Genomic DNA, 24,199 nt, shown 5'->3' on the forward strand with positions numbered 1-24,199 from the left:
AGATTTCGGCTCAATTCAAAGAGCAGTCTTCCCCAACAAAGAAAGATCCCACTGTTACTCCAAGATGCCCTTCTCCATCCAGCAATCATCATTCCTCAGATCTTTGTCTGCAGGGGCCTGTGAGTCACCCAAGCTCTGTTAATCCACCAGGCAGACTGGAAGACTTCTTAGAGAGTAGCACTGGTCTGTCTTTGTTGACAGCAGTCCCTGATGGAACTGAGCCCCTAATTGATCTCTACAGTGAGATGCTAAGCAGTTCAGCTATCCTGGACCATCCATCATCACCTATGGACACATCAGAATTGCACTTTGCCCCTGAGTCTGCTGGGGGATCAGGTTTGGACTTGGCAGAACCCAATTTGGACAGCATGGATTGGTTGGAGCTGTCAGGAGGGTCAGTGATGAGCCTTACACCCCTCAGTACTGCAACTCCTAGCCTCTTCTCCACAGATTTCCTTGATGGACATGATTTGCAGCTGCACTGGGATTCTTGCTTATAACTTTTTGACCAAGTAAACTCAAGGGAGTACAGGTGGGTGTAGGAGATGAGCAAGAATTTAAGTAAAAATTGCATCTAATGAATCTTGTTTGCTCTTCCCCCTCCCAATTTTGACCAGTTTTTGTAAAGCTAGAGCCAAGGGCAGTACCCATGATGTTTTCTGAATGAAAATTCAATCTCAGGAAAGCTTCCACTTTTTCCAGTGGTTTGTTGAAATGTGGCTCTTTCCTCAAACATTAAGCAATTGCATCAGAGTTGTATGAGTAACTGCAAATATTTCAACATAAGCAGCAGCTTGGTAGAAGTTGGAACAGTTCTAGGCAAAGGATCCAGAAAAAAAAATCACTGGCAAACACAGTTCTCCTTGCTGGAGATGAATCTATCTACCAGTAGTTAGAAAGCATTAAAACAATTGGAAAAAGTTAATTTGTCCACACTGTAAAGATTTTCACTTAGAATATGACTCATCTGGGAAAGGAAGTGGGAGATTAGGATGATTTCATACTGATGAAGTTTACAATCAGTTTGGAGGGTTACAATCTAGTTAAAAAAAACTCTTGATAATGCTGTAGTATATGTGCTTTCCTGACTATTAAGAAAGCTAAATCCACATTATAACTTAGAGAACAATTCTTGCTCTTTAATGTTGTTCTGGATTGCCCCAATGTAAAATAAACAGAGGGACAATTATTCTGTTTCTGGTATCTTACCAGGCAGGAATTGCCATGAATCAAGACAGTTGTACAAAGTACAGTATTTTCAGCTTTCTGCAATTCCTTTAGAAATTATTCTAATGGTTCCAGCTATGGAAAACAGTGCTGTTTTGAAGTTATGGGGTTCTGAACTGACTAGTTGGCAGTCTTAACATCTGTAGCATTTGAGCTGCAATGCCCTGCTCTTTATAGAGAGAGTGTACTATTCACAGATTTAGCTGTCCTCCCTGTTTTTGCACAGAAAATATAGCTTCCTCTATTGGCAACTGGTTTCATAGGAAAATCATCTCTGCATTACATCGCTGCGTTTAAAGCAGTTGTGGTTGTACCTCTCCTTGGATAGCTTGGCTGATGTCAACACTTTACACATTACAATCAATAAGAACTTCAAGGAACATACACATCAACTTTCTTCCAAAAAGGAGATCATTTGGTATGGAGATGCATGTGCTATTCCACAGAGGAAACTTACGCAGCCATAACCCCTGCTTACTGTGAAATGTGGTTGTAAATCCCAGTCTTTCCTCTTGAAACTTGGCTTTATTTTTTACCTGGTAAACTTGTACATATCTCTATAAAACTGTTCTAGAAAGCTAATGAAATTAATCCACTCATTATAAGGCGATGCTTCCCTTTAGCTTCTCCTTTTTGTAAAACTGGGGTTGGAACACGTACCTGGCCCTTGGATTACCAGTTTAACTTTTTTGCATATGCCATTAAATATTAGTAGTCAATCTCCCTTTCCGTAGAGAAGAACTCATGGATCTGTTGGCATAAACTTCTTCCCCACTAATAGAGACTTCTCTAGTTTCATGGAATTCCAAAAACTCATTTACTTCCGATTCTCTTAACATTTTATAGAGTTTATACCATCCTAATACCCCTTCATGATGAAGAGCCTCATCTTGAAAAGTCAGTTGCAGTTATGTGATTAGCCAGAGTCCTAGTGAAGCTGATTTCTGTAAAAATTATTCTGAGCAGAAATCCGATCGTTAGAATTACTGAATGTATTCATCTTTTATATTTTGCAGGACATGCAACCAATCATGTAGAATAATGGCTAGTTTGCAAAGATAGTTTTTGGATAATAAAACTTGTATAACCTACATTAGGACCATATTAGTGGGAGGGAGCACTTAGATCAGTATGAGCATTTTGCATTTCCCCTCAGTCTGAGAACAGTAATAAGCTATCAAACAAGAGGACTTTATCTCAAAAGGTGCTATGAGAGCAACTGTCTTGTCTCTGAAAGAAGAAACTGTTCACCATAAGCAAATTGTAAAGACAAAATGAAAAGCTCTGACAGAACACTAATACTTAAAAGGCTTTTGAGATATTACTTGTCATGGAAGGGGGAATTGGGATTTACATTGGAGTCCGTTTTTCTCCAGTGTATAAAGTAGTATGTCTCATTTATCTTCTCTAAAGTCTCCTTTTACCCCATACAGTAAATAAGAATCTGCCTCTGGTCTGAACATATGCATTTTTCTGCTGATAATCATAGTTGTATAACATGTATTAGATCAGCATGCACATTTTCTTCCTGTATCCATCAACAAAAGTAATTAGCAACACAGGGAGGAGTCTTAAGTAGGGCTTATGGGTTTGACATAGAATGAACATGCAACTGGAAAAGAATATGTAATGAGAAATTGGGAAAGGGTAAAGAATGGATAAATCAAATTATTTTTTCATTTACAGATATTTGAAAAATCCATTTTATTAAAAAAATTGTGTTCTAGCATTTTTGTACATCTTATCTTTGGTCATGGCATTATCAATAACATGTATTTGCCATGGTGAAAATACAGACAAAGGCATTTAGCACATGAATAACACAGAACTACTTCACGGTATTGCTATTGACACAAAATTTAAGTGGCAAGTATTTCTCCATTACCAGCATTAATTATACCTGTGTTTTATCTTACTTTTCAATGTTTTGCCTCTGTTCCCATAAGTAGGAAGAGAAAAGGTGGGAAAAGCTGTGATTGTAAGAGTACTATTTATGGAATTAGAAACACTGCATCTCGATATATAATTCAGCCCATACAGTGTCTAGAGATATCGGTACAAAAGTGTCAGATCCACTCAGTAAGACTAATACTCTGTAGTTCATATGAAGAACAAGAACAATAGGCTAATATATATAAAAGGTCACTCCCATTTAGCCTGTCTTAGACAGTTACAAGATGAGCCATTAATTTATAAGCCAAAAATGAAACAATCTTGATTAATCTTCATTTAATAGTTTGTGCTCTCCACTAGTGCTTTCATTTCTTGTATTTGGACTAATACAGACACCATGAAGCAAAGAGTTTACTTCTGCCCTGCATTCCCTCCCTGCTCACACCCTCAGATAGAAGCCGCAGTTATCCCCTGAGCCAGCTCAAAGCCTGAATCCATTTCCCATTCTAGAGATATGTCAAAATATACATAAAATTCTGAATATAATATAGCTCTCTTGTAATAATTAAAAAAATTGATCTAGGTAAAATAATTAAGCCTGGGTCACAGCTGAACGGAGTGAAAAGGACAGGCTGCTATTGCAATTGCTTTTTATAATACCCATGGCAGCCTCAGTCACCGGACAGTCTTTTTAGGCACTTTATGGCAGTACCAAAGCCACTTGTGCATCTTAGCACCAAGAAAAAAATATCAGTTCCACACCATCAGACTCTTAGTAAAGTGAGCTTGCATTCTCTGCATTGCAAAATAAAGCCTTTTCCACAAAGGAGGCAAATTTCCACAGAACTTTCCCACCATCACTCTGCTTTCCTGGACACAAGAAATGTTAACAGATAGGTGGTTACCTTAGGGGATCCTTCACTTTCTAGTTATGACATTCTTTTTAAATACACTTATGAGTCGGTAAAAGTGCTTGTTTTCCACAAGTACAGGGCCCAAGTGATAAGTCATATTCTTTTATAGTCATAAGTTATCATGAAGAAAAGTAACACTACTGTACAACCTGGGTCACTTGAAATGCTCCTCTTATTTGCTATTGAATAGGAAATCTGTGGCCCTTTAGAGGGCGAACCAACCAACACCATTAGGTAGGCCGCATGGATTGAAGTTGGCATTATGTAGGAACACCAGGGTCCTCAATCCTGTTCTATAGCAAATTGCCGCCAAATGTTAACAGTAATTAGCAGAAGTTTACTGGAGGGAGGGAGGTTACAGAAAGATAGATAATACACAAAGGGCCAGCAGACTGCCTGGGAGAAGAGAGGATATACGCCAAACATTCATTTGCCATCCAAGAAGTCCAAACACGGATGCATAAAGGAATCACCCATCTATGTCCCAGCTGAAGAGATGATGTTTCACAAGCATGTCCTGAACACCTTCTTTCAGTGGTTTCTTCTCTTTCTCCTATAGAAAGCAAGCAGAGATTATGAACAGTGTACAATCTTAGCAATTCTCATTAATGTAGGATTCGGGGCCTTCGGACGGTTGGTCCCTAAGAGAGAATGGGTTTGAGGGCTAGGCCAGGAAGAGCCAGTCACGTGCGCCTCCCACTCCTATACAAGGATGGAAAGAAATTTCTGATTTGGGCTAAGAAATCCAGGTACAGTTGCAAGGTCACATACTCACCTCTCTTTTGGTTGGGAGTTCCCAGTCCTGGGAAAGGCTGAATGCAAATTTACTGAGGACCCTGTAACAGAATTAAACCCAGCAGTTAGGATTTAAGATTCATCTACAGATAATACAAACAATAAAATTAGGTAATATTGTAAAAAGCCCCAACCTCAAATACACTGCTCAAAAAAATAAAGAACACAAAAATAAGACATCCTAGATATGAATGAATGAAATATTCTTATTAAATACTTTGTTCATTACATAGTTGAATGTGCTGACAACAAAATCACACAAAAATTATCAATGGAAATCAAATTTAGCAACCCATGGAGGTCTGGATTTGGAGTTACACTCAAAATTAAAGTGGAAAAAAACACTACAGGCTGATCCAACTTTGATGTCATGTCCTTAAAACAAGTCAAAATGAGGCTCTGTAGTGTGTGTGGCCTCCACGTGCCTGTATGACCTCCTTACAACACCTGGGCATGCTCCTGATGAGGTGGTGGATGGTCTCCTGAGGGATCTCCTCCCACACCGGGACTAAAGCATCCCCCAACTCCTGGACAGTCTGTGGTGCAATGTGGCGCTGTATGGAGCGAGACATGATGTCCCAGATGTGCTCAATTGGATTCAGGCCTGGGGAACGGGCAGGCCAGTCCATAGCATCAATGCCTTCATCTTGCAGGAACTGCTGACACACTCCAGCCACATGAGGTCTAGCATTGTCTTGCATTAGGAGGAACCCAGGGCCAATTGCACCAGCATATGGTCTCAGAAGGGGTCTGAGGATCTCATCTCGGTACCTAATGGTAGTCAGGCTACCTCTGGCGAGCACATGGAGGGCTGTGCGGCCCCCTAAAGAAATGCCACCCCACACCATTACTGACCCACTGCCAAACCGGTTATGCTGGAGGATGTTGCAGGCAGCAGAACGTTCTCTACGGCATCTCCAGACCCTGTCATGTCTGCCACATGTGCTCAGTGTGAACCTGCTTTCATCTGTGAAGAGCACAGGGCGCCAGTGGCGAATTTGCCAATCTTGGTGTTCTCTGGCAAATGCCAAACATCCTGCACGGTGTTGGGCTGTAAGCACAACCCCCACCTGTGGACGTCGAGCCCTCATACCACCCTCATGGAGTCTGTTTCTGACCGTTTGAGCAGCCACATGCACATTTGTGGCCCGCCGGAAGTCATTTTGCAGGGCTCTGGCAGTGCTCCTCCTGTCCCTCCTTGCACAAAGGCAGAGGTAGCGGTCCTGATGCTGGGTTGTTGCCCTCCTACGGCCTCCTCCACGTCTCCTGATGTACTGGCCTGTCTCCTGGTAGTGCCTCCATGCTCTGGACACTATGCTGACAGACACAGCAAACCTTCTTGCCATGTGCCATCCTGGATGAGCTGCACTACCTGAGCCACTTGTGTGGGTTGTAGACTCCGTCTCATGCTACCACTACAGTGACAGCACCGCCAGCATTCAAAAGTGACCAAACCATCAGCCAGAAAGCATAGGAACTGAGAAGTGGTCTGTGGTCACCACCTGCAGAACCACTCCTTTATTGGGGATGTCTTGCTAACTGCCTATGCTTTCCACCTGTTGTCTATTCCATTTGCACAACAGCATGTGAAATTGATTGTCAATCAGTGTTGCTACCTAAGTGGACAGTTTGATTTCACAGAAGTGTGATTGACTTGGAGTTACATTGTGTTGTTTAAGTGTTCCCTTTATTTTTTTGAGCAGTGTAGTTCTGCTACAAATTTCAGACTGCATAGCAATACAATACAGGAATTGTTATATAACGAGAAACTTAAATTCCATTTGTGTTAATGTGACCTACTGGCCTGCAAATCAGCTAATATAATTTTCCATACTGCTATGTTGTGCAAACCAAGCCAGTATGATTAATTTATGATTGGTCTGTTGCAAACAACAAATATCTACAGAAAATCCAGGTCTAGGTTAAAAACTGACCATATCTTATGCACAAATATAACCAACTAACTATTATGCATGGAAGAAATACCTGATTTATGCAAAAGAAAATATATTTGTGTCAGAAAATATGTGTTTTATTAAATCAGGACAATCAAAGATAACAATAGCAATAGCACTTAGACTTATATACCACTCCATAGTGCTTTACAGCCCTCTAAGTGGTTTTCAGAGTCAGCATATTGCCACCAAAAACCTGGGTCTCGGATGGATGGAAGGTTGAGTCAACCTTGAGCTGGTCAGGATCAAACTCCTGGCAGTGGGGAGAGTTAGCCTGCAGTACTGCATTCTAACCACTGCACCACCATGGATCAAGACTGAACAAAAAAGCCCAGTTCACAATAAGCTGCTGCTCTGGAAATATTCATATGAATGGCTTTAGTTGTGAAAAGAACAAACTGGAACACAAAGCATATAAAATACCATAAAACATGAAAATGTTAAAACAAAAAACATAGGTTAAAAATTTAGATAAAGTTCAGTTAATGACAATGGAAAGGAAGGCAGCAAAATGCACATGGGGAGGAGTGAGGTCTGACTAATCCATTTACCACTTCCAAAATGCCATCCCCCCACTGGGACCCCAGGCCACCTGGCAGAGCCCTTTCAGAAGGTTAGATCTTACTTGGGGGGGGGGGGAGATGTTTCAGAGGGTGGGCGCCATAGCAGAAAAAACTCTTCTGAATCCTATCAGCCAAAATTCCTTGACTGACAGGCACTGCAGCATGCCTCCTCTGCTGGTATGGATGGGGCAGGCGTATCCCGTTGGGATGAGCCAGTCCCTCAGATAACCTGGACCCATGCGACAGAGGGATTTATGGGTAATAACCAACACCTTGAATTGAGTTGATGGATGCACCTCACCCATCTCTCTCTCTTGTCAGAAATCACTGACAATTGCAACTAATGTTTCTTCTCTCCCACAACTTGGCCTGAATCCTGACTTGAAGGGGTTCAGACTATCCGTTTCATCCACGATCCTTTGAAGCTATCATGCAACCACATTCTCTACCATCTCCCTTAAAAAGAGAAATTGTCTAGATAGGATCAAGAGATTATTATTTTTTTTGAGGAGAAGGCAAACCAGGGCCTCCTTGAAAGGTCCCGGAAACACCCCCTTCGGCAGTGAGGAATCTATCTCCGCTTGAAACCACCTGCCTGTCACCATCCTGGACGCTTTCACCAGCCATCAGGAATAAGGAGCTAATTGACAGGTGTTTGCACTAGCAGCATTGAGGACCCTGCCCACTTCATCAGGTCCAACAAGATGGAACTGTTTCCAGATAACAGGGCAAGACCTTCACCCAGACATCTCTAATAGGCCTTCAAGTGTTCTACAAATTCCTCTGCATGGTCCTGAAGATGATCACACAAGCCCTCCTGTCCCAAGAAGGACTGGGTGATCCTGAATGGGGTTGTTGGGTGACACTCTACAGACGCAATAAGAACAGAGAAATAAAGGTGTTTTGCCACTCTTACTGCCGCAAGGAAGGCTTTAATAGCAACAATAAGTCATATCCAATCGGATTCATCTCACATTTCCCCCCCAGAAACAACTCTAGGTGTCTCTTAGCCCTTTTTGAAACATGCAGCTCCTCCATGAGCCATGGGGAGTGTTAGGAGTGAAGGGTCAAGAGAGGCAGCACAGGCATAATCCAACCCAAAGCCTCAGATGCCCTTTGGTTCCAGAATGCAACCAGAGTTTCAGCAGGACTGTGCAGCAAGGCCTTCCGGATATCCCCTGGTTTCCTCTGGATCCCAGTCAGGTCATCAGTCACTGGGACTGTATTGTCCAAATGGGTCTGGCTTCCCTACCGAGTGGGGTAGCATAAGAGAATCTCAAGGATGCTGGAGTGTGAGATATTTAAACAACATACTTACCTCCATGGCATCAAATTGGCATGAATTTATTTAAATAAGAGTGTAGTTTCCAGAAAACACAATCTGGCAGTACAGTAATATGGGAGGTGGGGGGAAAAAAGCCTCTTACCTGAGCTCACACTTGATTTGTACCCAGCCAGGACTGCGCAGAAATGACCAGGGATGGAACCATTTCTCCACTGTCTGCAGACTTGAACAAAGTACCTCAAGCCACAGGTGCAGCACCTGCTCACTGAAAAAATCAAGTTATAAATCAAGTTACAAGCCCACAATGCATTCTCTCATATTAGGCAATCCAGGATAAATAACGAGTGAGAAAAGAAATCTTGTTCCTCTAATTAGTTTATTTTTTTTGCTACTCTATGCAACTTAAAATAACAGACCTGAAATGACTAAAACCAAGTGCCAGATTTTTAGATCAACCACGCATAGAACTTCACTGTTATGGAATAGATGGAATCTGTTTTAACTCACTCCACCCACTACAGCCTACCGCTAGAATTTGGGAATTCTAAACTGAAGAATTTATTCTGAATAACATCCTTGACCGTGAAAACAGACTGATGTGAATCTCTTCCACTGTCAAGTTACATATTAATTACTTTTGAGGCAAAACCCAGATATCCTGCAGTCCTCTTCCCCATGAGAAGGTGCTTTGGCACATGGTATCCATGAAGTCTTAGATCCCCCTGGCTCTACTTGAAATGGAAATCTGGAAATCTTCCAGCATACAGAGATCTTGGGAATATCCATCACAAGGCCAGCTATGAGATTCAAGAGTCTAGGAAGGAGCTAAGTTGGGAGTTGGGAGGAGATCACAGAAACTCTCAGCCTGTCACTGGTACCCATCGTTTTGTAAAGAACTTCAAACCTGGCCACGTGGAACAGGGCATCTCTAGCTATCAAAAGAGCATACCAATAGCACCCTCCTTCTCTGTCTTGAAGTTATGACTGTATGCCACACAAATCCAGCAAGACAGTTTTCAGATGTAAGTAACCCAACTCCCCAACCTCACCTAGCCATGTCTTGATGATAGATTATGAGTCTGCTTTATCATCCCCTCTATTAATGGAGGAGCAGGCCAAACAGAATAGCATTCTACTGAAGCAGCCTGAGTTCATTTGGCATTCTTAAAGACATAAACTACTGTAAACTACATAAATTACTATAGAGGGCAGAAATAATTACTTTGAAAGATAGCAGAAGGAGGAGTTGCTACCAAGGTAATGGTCAGATTAGAGTAGCCTATATCTGGGACAAGAATGTGACATGACGAAAATGACTCAGGCAAGTCCCTCCTTGGTTCACACACTCCCTTAGAAGCACATTCAGACCTGCAAGACTATCTTAATATAGCTTTATAATAAAAGTGGCACTAATCCAGATGATGATATTGGTTTACTAGTCTGATCTGTCTTGAAGGGCTGACAATTATACACTGAACTGCTATTCCATGGCTTTTTCAATAAACCTTGAAACGGAATTGTATGACTCACTTCAATCCAATACAGATGAGAGACCGAAGCTTTACATCCATCTGAGCATGTGCAGCATCATGTGACATATTCACAGACTGTACTGCCTTCCAGAAAAAGAAAAAGAAGATATGTGGAATTCCTCCCTTTGATAACAAAAAATATCAAAACTTCACATTCTCAATTTTGGGCCTCTGGAGGCAACTGGGATGATTAAATTTTAAAATGATATCCACTGACATTGACAATACCAGTGGTTTTTCAGTCTAATAGGAAAATAGATTTTTGACACTCATATAAGCCTATTTAGGATTTTCTCCGTGTCTATTTTAGGGCTCAAACTGTACACTCACTCGATAAAGAAGTTCTTCTGGAGTAAGCACTTTTCCATCTTCATCTAACCTAAAACAGTAAAGTAATTTGCTTTATGTATTTGTTATGCCAAAGCAATAGGCCTAGTGCCATTTCTAACCAATAGTATTTTTTTCTTAAATAAAGTTTCAATAGACCTTGCAATTTCCATCATACATGACTCTGCTTCAGACACTTATAGAAGTTGTCGTATTTTGATGTGGGTAGGAGATAAAATAGAGGATTAAAAAGGAACCATTTTGTTCCACAAAAAAAACTGAAATCCATAACTAGGACCATGATGATCTTTTACATTTTCAAAAATAACATTTAGATGTCCAATGCTGAAGTCTGCTCCCAGATAAAGATGATTTTCTACAATCTAAAAAGGGATTTTATAAAGACAGTCACATTCACTGGCAATTTATAGGCAAAGTCCAACACCTTAAAATAGCATTAACAAAATGCAAGAAGTTAAAAAAGCCAACATTTTGTAATGCAATTTAAAAAAAAAATCTTAGGTGTTTGGGTTTAATTAATTAAGAGAATTGTCTGTTTAAGGAATTTATGCTGCAATGTTCTGTTCCACAATTTATTAGGCCAGAGTCTTATGAAAATATTACAAGAAAAACCTGGATAAATATAGAACATTTCAGTGAGGAGAAACTTTACCTGTAGGTTTTGCAGAGAACAAGACGAGAATACACAGAGTCAAAATCTCGCTCTACCTCACGCCCAGCAGCCTAGAGATGAGAACCCCCACACACACGTTAGCTTTATTTTAAATCTTGTTGGTTTTATTTCTCTCACAGGTGGCTAATAATTTAATCTATATTCCACCCCACCAAATTAGCTACAAGTGGTCCCAAGTTTATTCAAATGCCTCCTTGCAGTCCAGTTATGCAAAGTTGATGTACTTGAGTACACAACACTCTCTTTTGTACTTGCCAGCTTACAGGAAGACATTGATTAATTACCACAATTGGGAAAGACAACTTGGTTTGTTAAGCAAAACAGTTGCTAAATGAAACCACAACTGTGCTTATGATCTTACTTCAGCTTTCCTTTTCTTTACAAACCTGCGGTCATAAATGGTTGCAATGTTATTTTCCCTCAACACTGCACTTGCAAATGGTCATTGTATGAGGAGGTCACTAAGCAAGGACTAGCAGTATTTTCAAAGATTCTGCCAATAGTAATTGCTCTCCTTACCTCTTCAATGAAGAGCCAGGGGTGACAAGCACCACCCAGCAGAGACGGTCTCTTCAGTCCCTGTTCAAATATAGCCTTGAGGGCCGGGCAGAGGGTCCCTCGAACCAAGTCCGTGATAGCTTCTGTAACTGAATCGTCTCCAGCAACAGAGTACTGAAAGAAATGAGATTTTAGTCTCTGAATCACCTGGAGGGAGCTCAGCCAAGGAAGTGATATTCATGATAAAGATTTGTTTAGTTCTCATTTGAGGAAAATAACGAAGCTCAAATTAACGTTCTTGGGATACATTATATGATGACCTAGCTCTCTGAAAAAGCCTCTAATGCTTGGAAAGTTGGAAGGAAAGAGAAAAAGACAAGCAGTGATGACTGCTTCATTGGAAAATCTGAGATTCCAGGTTAGGACTAGATTGCCACAAAGAAAATCTATATGGTCACTTGGGAGTTGAAAACAACTTCACGGCAAATAATCAATCAATCTGCCTTTTCTGTTCTGATGATTTGTGGATGGATTCCCATGCATTAAGTTTAGGTGTGACAATGCAGTGAAATCAAATGTATTGTCAGCAAGTTCTATCACCTGGCTAAGCTTGCCTTCAGATGTTCAGGGTGCTCCATTACTGGAGGCTTTTAAGAAGAGACTGGACAGCCACTTTCCTGGAATGTTACACTATACCACTGGCATAGGGTCTCCTCTTTGAGCATGGGGTTGGACTAGAAGACCTTCAAGGCCCCTTCCAACTATGTTATTCGGTTAAGAGGATGGGTGAAGCTGCTACAGTATTTCTAAATAATTTCCTACTATTTGCCTTTTCACTTGCTTTTCTTAAAATATTTCTTACAAATTTTGAATTAGCTCTTATAGTATTTTTAATTAATTCCCTGGTTGTCTTACATTTTGAATACCTTTGATTTGCATTTGGACCAAAATATAATAGAATGTGTTGACCCTAGAGACTGACCAAGATTCAGCCATAAGATATGTAGATTACCTCTTTGCTTCGTTCATCCAGGATCTCTACAAATTTTGCAGGAAACCAACCTATTTTTTAAAAAAGAGGTAAAAATATAAAACTTCAGCTAGTTAACCTGTAAATTAAAAAAAAAAAACACTTTGGAAGTCCCATTTTCACTCACCTCTCAAGCCATTCAGCTCACCCACCCAACAGTGTTCATCTTTCTGTGATATAATCTACAGAAATGGAAAGGAAAAATAATAATTACACAGAGAAAAAGACAGAAAAAATGGCAAATAAGAAGAGGAAATGAAAGGTGAAGGGAATTCAAGTGTATCTGTCATGATTTGGGCACAACTTTGCTGTTTAATTGTAAAAGACCATAAAGAAGAGAATAACTCATTTATATTCAGTCACCCTTTTCTCTTTAAATTCTCCATGGTACTCTAGAACAAAGAGTTTCAGGAAAAATGAAAATGGCAGATTCTGAGATTCATGTCTATGTGTCTATGGATTCCTAATTTGTTTAAAACTGGGAAGCTGGATCATTCTAGACCAAGCCAAGTCCAAAAATGCTAGAGAATTTCTAGAAGCTGTCACTCTGACAAATTAGTCATCAATAGACACATAAACATAATCACATATTGTGGAAAAGAGACAAGCCTACAAAAGATCAAAACACTTCCCCACCAGCAATCAACACCCAGATGAGTATAGATTAACTCCAAGATTAATATCAGACCAACAATCAAAAAGTAAACAATAGCCCAATCAAGGAACTGCCAAACAAGCTAATAGTAAACAGCCCAACCAAAGAACCCGTGAGACCACCCCCACCAACACTGACAGGGCAAACTACTAGAATATAAACTGAGAGCAAACCCCTGATACCTAGTTTGGGTAATGAAATTTCTGCAAGAAAATAACCAAGCTCAGAGAGTTACCAAGGACCTCCCCATTTATGTAAATATGTAATTATGATTTTGGTTTTTTTTCAGTTATTGTTTTGTCTAGAACAAATAAAACAAATAAAAACAAATTCAGTATATCTGTTGTTCCCTAATCATATAATATTATAGTAATATTTCCTCTCAATTTCCCTCTGTCTAAGGTCTTATTATGTTGGTCCTGCCCATCATACCGTGATGATATCATTCTTGCGGAAGCCTAGTTCATCATCATCATGACGCTCAAAATCCAACAATGCCTTGGCACGTCGCCGCTGATTACGGGAACACGCAACATAGCTTTCATGGTCTCGCTGGCTTTCCACTTTTGGTGTGGGGTAGCGGGCAATTTGTAACGGGGAAAGAGGGAGGGGGGGAGGAAGGAGGGAGGGGGAGAAGGAGAAGGGAAAAAAAAAAGAAAAAAAAAAGAAAAAAAATAAGAGTAAGTGGAAAAAAAAAAAAAAAAAAAAAAAAAAAAAATTGGTATAATCTGGAGTCAAGTCCTGGAAAGCAGGGTGGACAGCAGTAAGCTATATTCTTCTCTAATACTATACAAATCTATTTGTATTGATGTGCTATCAAGTTGATGTCATCTCTTAGTGATCACATAGGATAAATTTTCTCCATGACAATCATAGAAACCCATGCCTCCCCTTAAATTGGAAACATCAATGTATCTATGTTATCAACAGAATATATAGGTGTGTCTATGAGGATAACTTCACACTCACTATGCTGCAACTCTTGGGATCCACACACTGGAAATGCTGAGCCACTTGTAGGATGGCCTCACGCAAGTCTTCAACTAGCTCTGTTTGCTTAATATTTTTGGCTTTCAGTGCCTCCACATCATCTTCTCCTAGAAGTAAGAAACAATTTATCTGAAGCTGCAAACTTGGTTTACTACAGGTACTGACAAAATTTCAAATGTACATCATTTCATTTACTGTAAATCAGAAACAACTGCTAAGTTGTACAGTCAGTAGTATTAGATCGACTCATGTTTTTATATGAGTTAAATATATATTTAGCTTGCCCAAAATTCTACAATCTCAAGGTGAATTACCATCCATACAATATGTATGATAAAACAATAAAGTGAGACAAAAATAAGCAAACTTTTAGATTAATTGAACAAGTCATAGCCACAATACAATAACAGAGGCACATATTTTTATAAGGGAAATTATGGTATGACCTGACTGCTGCAGTTGTTAGATGTCAGATACAGGTATAAAAACTTCATTTTTATCTTGCACTGAAAAGGAAACCATTCTGATAACTATCTGTAATTCCAAAGTTGAGATACCACAACAGAAAAGAGTTCATTCCTTGTAGATGATCTCTTCAATTCTGGGATGCTGAAACCTTTTCGGCTGGGATCCTGAAAAGAGATCTATCTGCAGAGCTTTGTATTTGAGAAGGTACCTATTGGGGGAGGTGTTTCTTCAAGTATCAAGGTCCTAACCATTTAGGAGCTCAAATGTATTATTGAAACTCTAAGTTCTCATGTTCTGCATTAGCTGCAACTTCTGAGCTGCCTTTAAGGACGGACTCACTGAGAAGCAGTATTCTGCTTAACCTAGCTAAAAGCAAATACATGGTTTGGCAAAAAATGTACAAAGACACTAGCAACTTCCAACTGTGGTATTCTTTCCAGGGAATTAAATATTTTATTATGTAATTTTTTATTACCAAAAAGGAGTGATGTGATTCCAGACTTCCTACGCTGTGTTCTGCGTCGCACAATCTGAGTGAAATGGAAAAGCAATGCATAAAAAGGGAGAAAAGTAATTAAAAATCTTTACTGAGCAATTGCACTTTGTTTAGAATTGTAAGGTATATTTTGAAAATTATGTTCAAGAAATGGAAATGACAAAAGAGATACAGAGTTGAAATAGGGGTAGCACATTTGAGGAGCCTGGCAGCATTTCTTCACAGAGCATATAAAGTCCACCTTCATTACTATTAAAGACAATGGAAGCCAAGGTCAAGGATATTTTGAACTTATGTAGCACGTAAGGTTTAAAAACATACCTTTGATAAGTTTACAGCAGCCCCAGGGCTGAGCAGCTGCCCTTGGTCTGCAATGAGGTAAGCGAGGTGCTTGCAACGCTGAGTTTCTACTACTATATCTGTCAGTGAGCCAGCCACACGTACGGCTTCCTGTAGGAGCACATCTGGATCTTCAATCTGAGATGGGATATCCGAGAGGGTGTTGAAGATAGATGCAGAGTTCTCAGACTGGGTGAGTTCATCTTCCTGTGTTAACATGGACAAGTTATTCTGTAGGATACAGGTAAATCATCCTGTAGAATATTTTTGCTTCCATTTGCTGTACTTAATCCTTAATCCAGTGGGGAAGGGCTAGGTAGTTCAAAGCAAGATAAAATCAGTCACGGCTTCCCTTGCTCATTTCATATTGGCTAACCAATGATGCCTAGAGCAGATGCTTGATAAAGATATACTAGTCTGGGTGCCAAACATTCAAATCTTGGAAGCAGTTGTATTGCCTTATTAATGCTGTTACTCGCAGGAATTTGGGAACTACTTCTCACAAACTCAGGCTAAGCTTATGTTCATGAACAAATAGATGATTGTTTTAGGTAGATTTTAAGAGCTCTTATTTCCGGGAACTGATTTTAGATGACAGTTGATGGAAAGTAATTTCTCACTAACACCCAGATTTTCTGTACAAGTGATATACAACAGCCACTCTGGACAAGTTACAGGTAGTCATTGATTTATTATCACAATTGAGCCCAAAATTTCCATTGCTAAGCAAGGCAGTTGTTAAGTGAGTTTTGCCCCACTTTGCCACCTTTTTGCCAGAGTTGTTAAGTGAATCACAGAGTCATTAAGTGAACCCAGCTTCCCCCACTGACTTTGATTGTCAGAAGCCAGCTGGGAAAGTTACAAATGGTGATCACATGATCCCAGGATAGTCAACTGTCATAAATAAATGTTCGTTACCAAGCGCCTGAATTTAACCACATAACCATGGGGATAGCTCCAGCATCCTAAGCCTGATAACTGGTTGCAAGTCACTTTTTCAGTGCTGATGTAACTTTGAATGGCCACTAAACAAATGGTTGTTATTCAAGGACTACCTCAAAAATGAAGTTTATACAGAACAAAATATAGGCTCTTTCTGTCTGCAGACTGCCCTGATAACTGGTTGCAAGTCACTTTTTCAGTGCTGATGTAACTTGAATGGCCACTAAACAAATGGTTGTAATTCAAGGACTACCTCAAAAATGAAGTTTATACAGAACAAAATATAGGCTCTTTCTGTCTGCAGACTGCCTGCATCTAACTTGGAATAAGCCTTGTTGCAGTCAACAGATTATCATAAATGCCCCCAAAAGCAAAAGTAGTTGTATTGATCAAGAGAAGAAAAATTCAAAACCTAATTTTGGGTAATATCTTTACCAGAATAACTCAAGGTTACAAAATAACACATAAAAATGATCTGTTTCACTAATCCATTAATGTTGAATAGGCATCTGTCTACTTGTCTGCACCATCAATGCATTCAAGATAAACCAAGATAACAACATACTTCTGTAATTCTGGTGTTAGAAATGTGCATTTACTGGTTTTTCTAGCTCTATCTAGAAATACACATATGTAAATAGTATTTAATGTCATTTATAAAATAGGCTAGTAGCATTATTACAGAAGGCTGAAAAGATAAATATTAAGGCAATGGAGATGTTGAGAATACAAAAATTACCTGAGTGTTAAGTGAGCAAAATATGATAACTTTTCATTCTTTTTATTCTTTCCTGAAGAATAAAAGATCCTCGGTATGGTAAGAAATCTTGAATTCTAGCCACCCCACATAGTATGCCCATTCCATCCATGAGCGAAAGAAAAAGTGGAAGTTAAGAAATTTTATAAAACGTTAGTTACCTTCAAACTGAGCATACCCAGTGTAACCTGAAAGAGAACAATGGAGCCTTGGTAGAAGAAATAGTCCCAGATACGCAGCAACAGCTTGATATGCACCACACTAGCAAATGATGTAAGAAACCAATGTAGGGTAATGAGGGAAAGCTCTGTGAATAGAAATAAACATATAACATCTGTTTATCTGTCAACTGCATGCTTGCTCTTTTCATTTCCAACATAAACAAGAGCATTAACATTACTGCTTTAAGCAACGTAGAAAAAAATACACTGTATTAGTCCAGGGGAGACCTAATGCAGTTGCCACAGAGAAGAGGGGGTCAAACTGAAGGCCAGAGAAGGAATATTGGATGGAAATTGAACAAGGAGAGATTCAACCTGGAAATAAGGAGAAATGTTCTGAAAGTGAGAGCAATCAACCAATGGAATAGCTTGCCTTCAGAAGTTGTGGGAGCTTCATCACTGGAAGCAGGGGTGGGATTCAACTGGTGTTACTACTAGTTCGGTGATTACGTTCCAGAGTTGGCCCCTTCCAACTCTGTTAACCTGTATCTATCTATACTATTGGCAGCAACTAAACACATTATTTTTTCATAGATGAATGTTCAAAATCAGAAACATTCTTGAATTCACAGACACATATTTACAGAAGTGAGTTGTATGGAAATAATTTCTGGCCTATATTATTAGCACTGTTATCAATGTTCAGTATGCTGTTATTCCCAGAACTGAACATTAAACTCTTAAATTGAACTGAAGGCTTCTTTAAAAATGGAATTACCTGTTTATAGGAAGAATGTAAATTAGCAAATGAACTCTATATACATGAGAAACAGTATTAGGAATTGATTTAAAACAAATCATGTATTTCTGCTTTGACTTATGGGTCTCCAAGATTTTGGGCAGAATCTTTCCAGATATGTTTTTAAAAATTGACAATGTGTCATGCTAAAGGTTGAATTGGATGCTCTCCCATTAACAAATGATTATTCCTCCATTAAACTGCCACTGAGTTTATTACAACTGCCCCACTTTAAACTCTCAAAATCTTGTTTACTCAGCATGTATCCATCTCATCAAACTAAAAAAATTACCAGACAAAAGGTCCTTACCAATGTCATGTTCCTGAAGAAGTTTGTCCAGCTGTGGCAGGTACTGCACAATGAGATGACGCAGGACGCGTTGATCAGTCTGGACTCCCATTAAGGTGGTACTGAAGTAGGAGGCTGGCACCATATCTTCAATGATAGCACACATCATCCAAAAGGCATCTTCCTCTTCTAAGAAGAGAAGCAAGGAAGCCACTACCTAGCATAAAGGAAGAGAAGATCTAACAGTAAGCATTAAGGCACTTGTTATCACAAAAAGGAATTCTTTCTGCTTAAAAGAATACCATTTCAGTACAAGACAGCCTTATATGTTCAATGACAGAATAGAAAGGACGCATTTGAAAATTAGAATTCTAATAATTTTGCCTCCTGTATCTTGGAGGCTTGAACAGATTAGTTGTGATATTAGGTTGGGATTTCCAAACCTGGGATATGGAGGGAGAGGGAGAAGGAGAGATTTTTTTCTCATAAGTATGGTTCCACAACTCTGTGCCACAATCTCAATGTGATTAAGTTGGCAGGTGTCGCTAAATGGAAGCCCACATATTATCTAAATAGCAAATTCAAAATCTAATTAAATATAGAGTGCATTTAAGAAAAATTGGTTCAAAATTTGATTCTCTGTAATTTTTTATATCCTGTACATAATCTATTTCAACTTTTCCCCTCAGGACGCCACTGTAGAGCACTGCATGCCAAAAAACTAGACACCAAGACATTTTTCCCCGTGTCATCAATCTGTTGAACATTTAATTCCCACAGCACTGTCTCATTTCTCATCTTTTCTTATCTTTCCTATTACCTTCACCTATCGGTTTCTTATGATTTATCAATTGTTGCTTGTAACTTATAATTAATGGTTATAGCTAGATTTATGATCTATGACCTATTATTTGCTGTTTATATGTCACTGTAAGCTTATGCACTGGAGACAAATTCCTTGTGTGTCCAATCACACTTGGCTAATAAAGAATTCTATTCCATTCTATCCTATCCTATTCTCTATTTTCTACAATTAGTTCAAGAGCTGTATTGAGAGTGAATTTGTTCCTCACTTTTCTGTTAACAGATCCTTACAAGAAAATGGCCATAAAGCAAATACATTTCATAATGAAAAATAATATTTTACCATGCCAGTGCCTTGACAGTACCCGATTTCAGGATATAACCACGCCAAACCACGTAAAATTCTGCGTAACCTTGGTACTCCAATACTATTCATGTTGGAGAAACAGGCGTTGCTGGGCATAGTGCGGAGTAAATCCTTTTCAATCTGAGAAATATCAAAAATCAAAGATGAGCACTTAGTGACAGTTGAGCTTTTCTCTATAAAGGTAAAGTCAGGATTCCGGCAGTGGCCCTAATTAAATCATGAGCTTAGAGCCAAGCTTCAAAAACTCCAGAGGATTTATTAGGGGCTAACATGTCAGTATGTCCTGTGTGAAGCCAATTCTGATACATGTAATTTACTGTCACCCTTGACCCTGGTTTTCCCCCACCCCTCTGGGTGTATTATAATTCATATTCTCCAAGGAAACATGTCCATAGCCAAGAGTCATCAATCATGTTCTCCAATTAGAGATTTGCATGGCAGAAACTCCAGTGGCTTAGTTATAATCTTTACAAGATATTAATGGAATGCACTTTCGATTCCAAACTGCTGCACTGGTCTTTCAAACTTCTTCCCCCCCTCCTTCTGTTGGCAACTAAAAACGGGCATAGAAATGTTTTATGAGTTGACAGGTAAATCTGCTGGCAAATGCTTTCCATTCATTCCTGGAAAGATGATTGAGCCTACCTTTTAAAGCCTGAAATAGGTAACATTTTAAATATTTTTAATGCTGAGGACTAAGAATTACATAAAGATAAATATGGCAGGGTACTGGGAGGGGGAGTAGTTGAAGAAGTTTTTTGATTTGTTTTTAATTGTATTTTTAATTGTATGCCTATTTAAACTATACTGGCAATTTTCAGCAATCATGGTCAGAAAAGCTCAAAGAACTATGCAAAGGAAGCTTGGGGATTGACATGGTTTAAGCCCTTGCTCTGTGTAAGAACAGAGTTGTTACTGATTTAATTTCCCAAAGCATTAACACTGAAAAGTACTGACCTGTTTAGCAGCAATCGTTTCATCATTGGAGCTGTTTTTTACAATTTCTCGGTAAGACATTTCTGAATTTCTCTTTTTCAGTAGAGCACCCGACAGTCTCATCCACAGCTGGGGAGAAATTGTGGAAAAAGAGTTAAATGTAGTCAGAGATTCTTACAGGCAAGCTTTCTTTCTTGAATAGTCTTACCTGGGGCCTCATACTGTGAGGAATGCCGGCCAAAACCAAGGAATGTAGCTTGTCTGAATGTGGAAGTGAGACTTCAATCTTATCCCACGTGAGGTCTCCCACATCATGATTGTGTGTGAACTCCAGATGGGCTTGCCATTTCAGTCTCTGCTGTGGCTCTTCAATCAGCGAGTTCCCCAAAAGTTTGCTGGGTGGCTCTGTACTATCTATAGTATATCCAAACCGGGGGGGTAGGGGGGGAGAAATAACACCAGAAAAATAAACAAGTCTCTAAATATTTGGGTATTCAAAAAGATAATTGGAGAACAAGTTACTGAGCTTTGGTGTGGAGATAATTCCTAATTCACAATTGTAGGAATCAAGGATGTAGACATTCAAAAGCAAAAAACTGTGAGCTGTCTCTAATAAAGCCTACATACATCCATGAATTCAAATGAAAGAAGGAAAAGAAAATGTAGATACTGAATCAGATTAATCTGATCTCCCCCCCACAAAAAAAAAAAAAATCATTTGTAGGAGAAATCCCGAATGTGCTTGAAGAAGTTGTATCTCCGATACTTTTTTTTTAGCTGTTACTTGCATGCATTTCAAACAAAATTCATGCATACATATGTATGCTCTCACAACTAACAAGATCCCAAATTCATAATTATCGTAGTTAAAAATGGCATTTTTCTTCTTCACACTCAAAGTCATTTTAAAGTACAGTCCTAAACAAGAAATGACATAAGACTTATTTATTTTATATCTATTTGTCTGACATATCCTTTTCATTGATATTCTTTCAAAATATCAAATAAAAAGAATAAAATTAAAGAAATGAAATACTGTTAATGGGAATTAAAAATTTCTAAATGAGAAACTGAGAGGGATCTCATCACAAATCAAGCCTTTCAGAAATGAAGAACTTGCCTTCTTTGCCAACTCGGAAACCAAATTCATCATATCGAATCTCTGGCTGTTCAACAGATTCTTCTTTCTGGAAAATAAAAGAACAGAAATGCTATTTATCACTTAATGCAATGGTCAAATGCAATATTTTTTACACATTGTTGATATCCAAAATGAACAATGACTGTTGTCAAATGTCTTCTCCAACCTGGTTTCCTCTTTCTTAATCATCAGCCAACAAACCGTAAGAGTACAAAGGGTATTTGTTAGGGATACACCCTAACAGAATTTGCACGGCAGTCAGGCAGGCAGGCAAATATGTGAGATAAACGTTTTTGTAGCTTACACTCAGTAAAACAGATACACTGTGCTAGTTAAATAGTTTATTCCAGTAAGAGTTTTATCATAGTCAAACAGTCCATATATCATTCACTAGTTCAGTCCGTTCGGGGATTATTCAGTTGCAAAGTCCAGTGTCGAAAAAGGGGTTAGTAAACTTACAAATATCAGTCCAGTAATATATATCCTCGCAGTAGAGATATAAAGAAGTCAAACCTCCTTTCTTCCTTCGACGTTCAAAAACTCAGCAGCAGGGAACACGCAGTTAGCAAACCATCAATCCAGCATAGTTAGCAATCCAGCAGGTTCTCTTGCTCCCTCTTATGGCAGTTTTACCACCGCACCCAAAATTACATGCTTTGCAGTTTAAAGTGACACACACTTAAACTTACTATCATAGTTTATATATATTATTTTACCCAAACTACGTTAGGTAACCTTGTTATTCCTAACAGTATTCCTCCACATTGCATTGTTTTCTCTTAAGATGGATAAATCAAGAATTTGAAGGAAATTTCTATCACAATTGTTCTTCCCCTGCTCCAAACCTACCATCTTTTCCTTGGCCAAGTTCTATAGATATCAATTCTATGTTGCTGGTTTTTTTCCATGTGTGGTGTGTATACATCTTTACGGTTGTTTATCACAACCATTCTCCCATCCTAGCAATCATCATTTATTTGATTTATATACTATTTAATTCATCAAAGTAGTAAGGCTGTAGTGTGAGCTATTACTACTGTATTGTATTACAATTATCCCAATTTCATTAAGAGGGGGAAAAATCAACTGTCAAATCATATTTAATTTAAAATAGATTAACTTCCTGACTTAATACAAATGGACTCATGACATCCTTTAGACCAGGAGTGTCAAAATCATGTCGTCACAGCGGTGTCATGTGATGTATTGGGACTTTTCCCCCTTTGCTTAACTGGGTGTGGCCAGCGCATGATGTATCCAACCCGCAGGCCAGGAGTTTGACAGCCCTGCTTTAGACATTCATATGCATAGCTATGTATAAGATAATTGGAATACCGGTAGATTATCATTGCCACTCACCCCACAAAGTATTTTTACAAGAATGTATGTACATTTTAAATATAAGGGAAGTCTGTATTTTACACTTTCTATGTACTCATATGTAAGACATGATTTTAAAAGGCAATTAAGCAGTTACTGAACATTTACTTTTTTTTCTTAGCTTTAAGTAAGATGTATGCCATTTTTCCTCCATTATAATTTACTCGTTGTCTGTTTAGAAATATTTTTGTACAGATATGAGTTCATAGTAATATGACAATGCCAGTAATTAAATGTGCATGTGCTTTAAACGAGCCTAGTATTTAAGCACTTTCCTGATAGCTATAAACAAGGAATTTGTGTATGCAGGCAGCTGCACTGAACCCTATATAGGATAGTGAACAGAATGGTGCTTCCTCTCTGCCAAGGGTGAAAAACCAGATGATAATGAGGAGAGTCAGGGTGAGGTTTGGCATTCAGCATAGAAAGGCAGAATGGTGTTGCATGAGCAAAAGAGTTCTTCATTTACTGCAAAAAGGTTAGTAACAGTGTGAATTGATTTGCAAGATTACTAAGCATTCTTATACCAGTCTTTTACTCCGTCATAATCATTACTTGATATAAATTATTCTTGCAAAAGAAAAATAAGGACAAAACAGATTTTCACTTTGCGATCTATGTACCTGAGCATATTTTGCCAAAATCTCTTGAGGCCATATGCTGGGTGTGAGAGCAGAGAAGGGTCCACCAGTGGAGGGAGTATAGCTTCCTATATGCAAAAAGAATAAGCATATTACAGAAATGACCATAAACATTATGTGAGGATAGCCAATATTAAGATAAAGATATTTCAATGCAGGTTCAGTTCCTCATGAGTACATGGACCTACCCATTTCTTCAAAGCTGTATGGAAATAGTGGCTCACTGCCTTCTCTGGGATTTTTAAAAAATGTTCAACTAATGGTTTGTCCAACCTACAACTATAGAATTCTTCTTGCCTTTCTATCCAACTACTAACCAGA

The 24,199-nt window shown here is 38.9% G+C and overlaps 2 protein-coding genes across 8 annotated transcripts in view; one reads left to right on the top strand and one right to left on the bottom strand.

Moving 5' to 3' along the window:
• MRTFA (myocardin related transcription factor A) overlaps positions 1–13,895 on the top strand; it is a 78,712-nt gene extending 64,817 nt beyond the window's left edge. For 6 of the 7 annotated variants that reach the window (XM_026694826.2, XM_026694825.2, XM_087968284.1 and 3 more), the window contains one exon: positions 1–2,956. In XM_026694826.2, the coding sequence (XP_026550611.1) occupies positions 1–500 (500 nt within the window). In that variant the 3' untranslated portion in view covers positions 501–2,956. Of the gene's footprint in view, positions 2,957–13,770 lie in introns of those variants that run through there. The other variant, XM_087968282.1, reaches the window with a different exon arrangement.
• SGSM3 (small G protein signaling modulator 3) overlaps positions 2,917–24,199 on the bottom strand; it is a 27,235-nt gene continuing 5,952 nt past the window's right edge. The window contains exons 3-23 of the mRNA XM_026694827.2: positions 23,861–23,946; positions 21,837–21,903; positions 20,925–21,130; positions 20,738–20,845; positions 19,757–19,900; positions 18,631–18,826; positions 17,522–17,667; positions 15,644–15,868; positions 15,302–15,356; positions 14,338–14,465; positions 14,088–14,109; positions 13,801–13,931; positions 12,841–12,895; positions 12,696–12,745; positions 11,705–11,857; positions 11,165–11,235; positions 10,495–10,543; positions 10,163–10,248; positions 8,775–8,897; positions 4,810–4,870; positions 2,917–4,587 (exon numbers count right to left, since the gene is read on the bottom strand). Of these exons, the coding sequence (XP_026550612.2) occupies positions 4,504–4,587; positions 4,810–4,870; positions 8,775–8,897; positions 10,163–10,248; positions 10,495–10,543; positions 11,165–11,235; positions 11,705–11,857; positions 12,696–12,745; positions 12,841–12,895; positions 13,801–13,931; positions 14,088–14,109; positions 14,338–14,465; positions 15,302–15,356; positions 15,644–15,868; positions 17,522–17,667; positions 18,631–18,826; positions 19,757–19,900; positions 20,738–20,845; positions 20,925–21,130; positions 21,837–21,903; positions 23,861–23,946 (2,246 nt within the window). The 3' untranslated portion in view covers positions 2,917–4,503. The remainder of the gene's footprint in view (positions 4,588–4,809; positions 4,871–8,774; positions 8,898–10,162; positions 10,249–10,494; positions 10,544–11,164; positions 11,236–11,704; positions 11,858–12,695; positions 12,746–12,840; positions 12,896–13,800; positions 13,932–14,087; positions 14,110–14,337; positions 14,466–15,301; positions 15,357–15,643; positions 15,869–17,521; positions 17,668–18,630; positions 18,827–19,756; positions 19,901–20,737; positions 20,846–20,924; positions 21,131–21,836; positions 21,904–23,860; positions 23,947–24,199) is intronic.

This window comes from Notechis scutatus, chromosome 6 (genome assembly GCF_049901735.1).
Source record: "Notechis scutatus isolate UNSWTSFEM ecotype Mainland chromosome 6, rNotScu1.2, whole genome shotgun sequence".
Taxonomy (NCBI): Eukaryota; Metazoa; Chordata; class Lepidosauria; order Squamata; family Elapidae; genus Notechis; species Notechis scutatus.